This window comes from Chiloscyllium plagiosum, chromosome 16 (genome assembly GCF_004010195.1).
Source record: "Chiloscyllium plagiosum isolate BGI_BamShark_2017 chromosome 16, ASM401019v2, whole genome shotgun sequence".
NCBI classification, from domain to species: Eukaryota; Metazoa; Chordata; class Chondrichthyes; order Orectolobiformes; family Hemiscylliidae; genus Chiloscyllium; species Chiloscyllium plagiosum.
This window is the reverse complement of record NC_057725.1, coordinates 29,134,781-29,142,583: the sequence shown is the minus strand read 5'-3', so window position 1 is coordinate 29,142,583 and position 7,803 is coordinate 29,134,781. Positions and strand designations below refer to the sequence as shown.

At 46.7% G+C, this 7,803-nt stretch overlaps 1 protein-coding gene across 1 annotated transcript; it reads left to right on the top strand.

The window, feature by feature from the left end:
• Positions 1-924: 924 nt before the first annotated feature.
• On the top strand, positions 925-2,454 carry rassf10a (Ras association domain family member 10a). Its single transcript, XM_043705645.1, has one exon. The coding sequence runs from the start codon at positions 986-988 to the stop codon at positions 2,258-2,260; it is 1,275 nt and encodes a 424-aa protein (XP_043561580.1). The 5' UTR covers positions 925-985; the 3' UTR covers positions 2,261-2,454.
• The last annotated feature ends 5,349 nt before the right edge of the window (positions 2,455-7,803 follow it).

Here is a 7,803-nt window from a genome sequence, read left to right as displayed (position 1 = left end):
TCTGTTTCCTCTGCACAGATACTGCTGAGTTTCTCTAGCACTTTCTGATTTTTAAAGATGAACAACAATTGTTTGGCTGAAGAAACAGGAGCCTTTGAGGGACACAGTGGTCTCTTTCCTTGGGTCAGAACTTCCTTTAATAAGGTGACTAATTTTAAAACAACTCGAGATGAAAGGGGTTCAGAAAAGATTTACAAGGATGTGGCCAGGGTTGGAGGGTTTGAGCTACAGGGAGAGGCTGAACAGGCTGGGGCTGTTTTCCCTGGAGCGTCGGATGCTGAGGGGTGACCTTATAGAGGTTTACAAAATCATGAGGGACATAGGGCAAACAGACAAGGTCTTTTCCTTGGGGTGGGGGAGTCCAAAACTAGAGGGCATAGGTTTAAGGCGAGAGGGGAAAGATACAAAAAAGGGACCTAATGAGTAACTTTTTTTCACGCAGAGGGTCGTACGTGTATGGAATGAGCTGCCAGAGGAAGTGTTGGAGGCTGGTACAATTACAACATTTAAAAGGCATCTGGATGGGTATATGAATAGGAAGGGTTTGAAGGGATTATGGGCCGGGTGCTGGCAGGTGGGACTGGATTTATTTAGAATAACGGGTCGGAATGGACAAGTTGGACCGAAAGGTCTGTTTCCCTGCTGACCATCTCTATGACTCTTTAAGAGCCGGGTTGAAGTCCCCCCCCCTTGCGGCAGAGATCTGACACATGGGAACAGGTTGATTGCAAAGTCTCAAACTGCAGAGGGCGACCGCGCGGTCCATTGGATCTGGTCTCCGAGTTACGGGAACGCGGGCTGCGCGGTGACTGTCAGGACTTTTAGTCCTTATTCGCTGTTGTCTAGGGGCGGGGAATTCGGGTGCTCCAAGTTACTGAGAGTCTGGGAACTTCTTCAAAGTTTGTCTGGCGGAGGTGGGAGACAAGAGAGAGAAGCGGTCTGGAGGCAGCCGACAAACCCTGGGGCTGGGGCTCAGGGAGGGAGGATGGAGAATGAGGAGGGCAAGCTGAGCGTGTGGCTGTGCCAGGAGGAGAAGCTGGTGTCGGGGCTCAGCCGGCGGACCACTTGTGCCGATGTGGTCACCGCTGTGCTGGAGGAGAGCCGGCGGAGCGGGGCTCCGGCTCTGTCCGGGGACCCCTCCACCTACTGCCTGGTGGAGAAGTGGAGGGGCTTCGAGAGGACCCTGCCCGACAAGACCAGGATCCTGAGGCTGTGGAGCGCCTGGGGGGAGGAGAGGGAGCGGGTCACCTTCGTGTTGCTGAAGAGCCAGGCGGTGTCCGCGACCGGCAGCCCCCGCAGCGCCGAGGCCAAGGTGGTGCTCAGCTCCCAAGGGGGGGCGTCGCTGCGCGGCCCGGGCCGCCTCAGCCTGGCGCTGCTGCCCCAGCACAAGCAGAGGCGGGTGGTCCGCAAGGCCTTCCGCAAGCTGGCCAAGCTGAACCGGGCCAAGAGGAGGGCGGGCTGCCCGCCGGGGGCCGGAGCTGGAGCTGACACCATGGAGACCTTGGTCCACCTGGTCCTCTCCCAGGACCACACCATCCGCCAGCAGCTGCACAGGATCCGGGAGCTGGACAGGGAGATCGAGCGCTACGAGAGCAGCATCCACCAGGACCGGGTCAGGAGGCACGGGGTCAACTACGTGCAGGACACCTACCTGCTGGAGCCCCCCGAGCGGGAGCTGGAGCTGGAGCTGGAGCTGACCCCCGGCTCCTCCTCCCTCCCGGAGCTCCCCCTCCTGCAGCGGGAACTCACCCGGCGCCAGCAGCAGCTGCAGCGCCTCCGCCTGGAGCTGGAGCAGGAGCTGGAGCTGAGGAGCGGCCAGGGAGAGGAGCCCGGGGTCGGCCCCGGGGGGGAGGACCCCCCGCCACTGCTGCTGGAGCAGGAGCGGCTCCGCACCCAGCTCAGCGCCAGCCTCTACACCGGCCTGAGGCTGGACACCGAGCTGGAGCTGAGCAGCCAGCAGCTGGCCGCCAGCCAGAGGCTGTGCCAGCAGAAACACAGCGAGCTGCAGGGGCTGCTGGAGCAGCTCCACTCACTGAGGCTGGACGGGGAGCAGGAGCACGGGAGGACATGTGCCCAGGTCAGTGAGGCCCAGGTCAGTGAGCCCCAGGACACCCCCACTCTGGACAGCAGCAGCGCCTGGCTTGACCCCGGGGGGGTGTCCAGCAGCTGCCAGGTCCCTGATGAAGACTCGGACACTGGCCTCAGCTCCATGAACAGTCAGGATTCCGACACCATCCCAGTTTCTGAGTCTCTGGTATAGCGCCTAAGGAAGCGGCGGTGAACAGGACCACAGTCTCAGGGAGAGCCAAGCTGTGAACATCGAGTGATTAAAGGGGAAATTGATCCACATTACCTTCACCATGGGAGGATGCATTTCAAAAGTTTACTTCCCTTAATAGAACGGCACTGTAATGAAACAAATTGTAATAAATATAATCATTTTTCGTTTGCAAATTGATGCTTGATGTTGACCAGGTATTCTTATACATATATGAGACGTGCCGAACGGTTAATGGTTAAAAACAGATTGAAGCAAATGTGATATAGCGGTAATATCACTGGGCTCGTAATCTTAAAACTCGGGCTAGTGTTCTGTGGGCATTAGTTCAAAATTCGCTATAGCAGATGGTGAAGATAAAAGCCTGTATTCTGTTCCCGTCCAGCTCTGGTTACCTGCCATCTTTGTCAGGTAACCCTTAACTATGACACTGTTTTAAAGTCTTTCCACCACGTTCAGGACATCTGTAAAATGTCCCATTCTTTCCATCATCCGCTGTGGGATTTAGAATGATTTTCAATTCTGTTGTTCACGCTCCTATCATTTTAAGTGTTAGCTTTCGATATGTTTTTTCAGTGAAAGCAATAGAAGCGTCTCACTCACCGGTCTGGGAATTCGATGGCGATCCCACCATTAACCCTTCAGTAGATAAAAAGGGGTTACAATCCCCCAAACATGTCTAGCTCAAAGTGTAAATCCTTACCCTTTTTAAAAAAAGGAGGCAGTTAAGGGACAAAACACAGTTTCAAGGATGATACCGGAACAGAGAGGTTGGAGTTAGTAAAATAAGGAGGGACACGCTGAGAGTCCAAGACAGCAGACGCAGCTCAGTAAGATCATGGCTGCTCTGATCATTCTCAACTCCAGTTTCCTGCCTTTTTCCAAAACCCTTTGGTTCACTTTCTAATTTAAAAAAAAACCTGTCTCAGCCTTCAACATAATTGAGGACCCAGCCTATATAATGCTTTGCAGCAACAATTCTACAAATTCACTATCCCTCTGGAACTACCTCTTCATCCCGGCCTTGAATAGGCAACTCCTGACTCTGATTTGGTGCCCTCTGGTCCTAGATTCTCTCACAGAGGGAAACGACTTTTCTTGTTAAGAATATTGTGTGTTTCAATAAAATCTCATTCTCCAATCCGTAAGTGCCCAACTAACTCAATGTTTCCTCGTAAGAAAATCCCCTCCTCCCCCCCCCCCCCATACCAGCATGAACCAAGTGAATCTTGTATGGAGTACCTCTAAAGCAAAAATATCTTTCTTTAGATAAGGGCACCAAAAGTGTTCACAGTATAACCTAATGGTGATATTTACAATAAACTTAAGGGCAATGCTACCACTTGATTGAAAACCAAAAGTAGGAAAGAACGAATATGTGATAGCCACTAGTAAATCCCAGTAGAAAATTCAGTCTAGAGAGTGGCAAGAACGTGAGGTGAACAGTGTAAGTATTTACGGGAGATTAAACAAACATGAGGGAGAAAGAAAAGGGATATTTTGATGGGGAGAAATGAAGATTTGAAAGCTCATGCAAAAGTTTGGAGGGTTGGCAGAATGGCCAGTTTCTGTGCTTTGTCAGCAGTTTCCAGTTCCACAAGAAACTGTGGATGATGTAAAAGATACTGAATACAGAGAAAAGATACAATGCATTAGATAATTAACATTGCCTTCTCTGTGTTAAACAGCTTGTGCATAATTCTCTAATTATACCTTTGCCATCGGCTATTAGAATGTACAATTGGAATTAAGTATTTGTCCAACACATTGGAAATAGATAAGTCTTTGCACTGTGTGTATAATTTTTAAAAGGTTGTGCCTTATATCTTCCCTCTTTAACTCAGAGTTGTGTGCTAAGCCCCACTTTAATGTGCACTGGAATAAAGGTCACATCTGGTGTTTTGTCTATAATAGCTTCTTGGGAATAGAAAATAAGGCAGTGGGACCTGGTCACAGCTGAAACCTAAGGACAGCTGGGTACCGACAATTTAAGTGCATTGGAACAGAAGTGGTCCAAGCCTGTTCCTGTCTTCTGGGCCTTCTCATTAATGTGAGCATCCAATTTAATTGATGACTCAGTGAAGCTCAAAGAATTGCCTCTGCTACGTCTGTGCTCTGCATCACAAAGCCTGTTCAAGACCCGAGACAGTGAAAGCCACAATTGGAAAAGTGAACTTGATAGGGATGGTTGGCAATGAGAAGAAACAGATTGAAGTTAGTTGGCAAAAGTACCAAAGATGGATTCAGGTGAACTTTCTTTTTATAGAGTGAGTTAGAATACCTGGAAGGTGCTGTATGTAAAGACAGTGGAAACACGTCAATGGTAACACTCAAAAGGGAATTGGATATATAGTTGAAAAGGGAAAAAACTGGGTTGGAGGAAATATAGGCAAATGGGAGTAATTCAGTAGCTGTATTCAAAGTGTGAGGAATAGCCCTTCTGCACTGTAAGGTGAATTGGTGAATTGGGCAGATAGTGAGGGACTCTCAAACCTATAAACAGGCAAGACATACAGGCTATTAACTTGAAAATTGGTAAATGATGAGCACTGTTACCAACTGTTGTGTGTAGTAAAATAGGTTGACCCATCTATTCAAATGGAGTTATTGACCTCTTTTAGAATTTGCTATACTTCTAAGCAATCTCTATACTCACCCCTGAGAGATGGTGGCAATTATCAATGCAAAAAACAACACCGCTTCCTGGTTGTTGAGAATCTATTCATGGCACTACAATAGAGCCAAAAGAAACATATGATGAGTTCACAAATCATAACCTTAACTTATCACTAAATAACAATATCTGGTTGGCATGAATAATGTGGAGAAATTAAAAATATGTGGGTTTCTTTTCTGAGTGACATTAATAAAGCAGCTACAGTGACTTTACTCTGCTACTGATTATGCTCTACATGGGTGGAAAATCTTGGCTAAATGATTGTACAGGACCAAGCAAGCTCCTGTTTTTTTGGATGTCATGTTAAGCTAAACTGTACTCCCATCTACCTCTTTAACTAAATGTAAAAAGTCCCAAAGAGGAATTTCTTTTGATTGCTGAGACCAATACTTGTCCTTCAAAGTGCACAACAAAAAACAAAGTTATTTGGCTGCATCACATTGTAGTCTGTGAAAGCTTATTGTATATAATTGACAGTCTCAGCTGCCCCATTTATTAAATTGCAACAGTGACTACACTCCAAATATACTTTTACTCGCTGCAAAGTGCTTTGGAACAGCCCTGAGGTTGTAAAGGATGTCTAGAAATGCAAAACTTATTTATACTTGACTTGGGAGTGCTTACTATGAATTCCATTCCATGGCACCCATGCCCCTCTCTTCAAAATTACAAGCCTTTTTTTGAAGTTCTAATATTTACAAAACAAAAATTGACAATCTGAAAAATGTGGTATTTGTAATGTGTGAGCGAGCCTGCAGATGTTACTGGAAGGTCTCTTCTACCCTGTTTTTGTGCTGTAAAACTTAACTGAAGAAGCAATGCTGTGTTTTGCTGCGCTGACTATAGTTTGATATGACATTTTTTATTTCATTCATTATGAGGAGGTGGGCACTGCTGACAAGGAGGTGGCACTTTATTGCACATCTTCTAGTTACCCAGATATAATGGTGGTAAGGCGTATACTCAAACAGCTGGTAATGGTTTAATTCAGTTGAGGGGTTTACCTGGTCACTTCAGAGGGTAGTCCTGAATTAATCAGATTGACGGCTGGGCTGGAGTCTTGTATAGACCCTGACCAGGTAAGGGCAGCAGGTTTAAAGGGCATTGGTGAACCAGCCAGTTTTACTGATTTCAGTATTTTGCTTCCAGATTGGAGAGAAAGAGACACAATTCAAATTCTGACACTGCAATGCTGATATTTGAACTCATATTGTCTGGTTAAACCTCAATACCACAGGTTCGATTATAAACCACTCCACAAGTTATTTATCCCTTCATTCTCTATTTGTTTTAATGATTTTTATGAAGGAATGGGAAGTTGTATAGTCAATTTGGCAGATGACTATGTTACAGAGTGGTTGCAAGAGGGACCCAGTCAGGTTAAGGGAGGCAACTGAATAGTAACAGAGGGAATTTTATGTGGGGAAATATGAGATCACTTACTTTGGATCTGAGGAAGAGAAATCAAACTTTTCTTTTAGGGTGAGAGATTTGGAGATTGTAAAAGAGCAAAGGGAATTCACGAAAAGCCAGAAAATAGGTTTAAAAAGAAAACAAAACTTAATAGGTAGAGTGTAATCTTGAGGGTTGGAAGGGATGTATAAGATTGTCCAGTGTTTTGGGCCTTTGAGGGGGTGCAATGTGCATACTCCAGAGTAATGTCAGGTCTAAAAATGTTACATTATCAGAAGAGGTTGTGTTGACTTGACATTCCCCTAAATTTAGAAGTCTGCAACTGTCTTCCCCCAAAGTATTTTTTGGGTTGGGGCAGGTCGGTTGAAACTTTTAAGATAGAAATCTATAGATTTTCTCAGCTACCAGTACTGAAACCATTATAGCGGAACTGGGTGGAGTGGATGTCTAGGCTAATCCTAATCTGGTGAAAATTACTTCCCTGGTTTGAGAGAACTCTGTCCTGTCTCTGTATATTTGCTTCAGTTGAAAGATACAGAACATTCTCTATAAATTGCTTGTGGAACTGTTTGCCTGACCTTGAAAGGCACTCCAGATGATTGTGAGGTGAGAGACACATTGAAAGGCTTTTTGGGTTTAGCTTAAAGTGTGCTGCAGCCCTTTGAACTTGGTGCTGCAGTGAAATTAAAACCTTGACAAGGCCAACTGATCTCTTTAGAGCAGAGCAGGGGAGATGCCATTGAAGCAAGTTCTGAATGGCTTTGATGGAGTAGATTAGGAGAAGTTGTTGCCACTGACATGAGGTTCAGTAACCAGAGGGTGTCGATTTATAATAAGTGCCAAAAGAGCCAGGAGAGTTTTGTGTTACGCAGTAAGCCTCTGTGATCTTGAGTCTGAAATGGGGATGGAGCTGGAAACAGAATCCAGGGTCATGTATGAACATATTGATAGTGGAGTAGGAGACAATTGGCCAGTCCCTCTCCTTGTTCGTTCCCCTGATAGTAACTTTCAAAGAAATAAATACTTGAAAAGGAAAAACAGGGAAAAGAGCAGGGGAGTGAAGTGCTCCTACTCCTACCAAATCATAGGGCTGCTCTGTCAGAGCGCAGCAGGTCAGGCAGCATCCAAGGAGCAGAAGAATTGGGGTTTCGGGCATCTCTGCAAACCTCGACACGGTCCTGTCCCCCTTAGTCCAAAACCTCCCCACCTACGTTCGGGACACCACCCACGCCCTCCACCTCCTCCATGATTTTCGCTTCCCCGGCCCCCAACGCCTTATCTTCACCATGGACATCCAGTCCCTATACACCTCCATCCCCCATCACGAAGGACTCAAAACCCTCCGCTTCTTCCTTTCCCGCCGTACCAACCAGTACCCTTCCACTGACACTCTCCTTCGACTGACTGAACTGGTCCTCACGCTGAACAACTTCTC

Coding starts and splice junctions, on each gene's coding strand:
- rassf10a (XM_043705645.1), top strand. CDS start 986: ATGGAGAATGAGGAGGGCAAGCTGAGCGTGTGGCTGTGCCAGGAGGAG.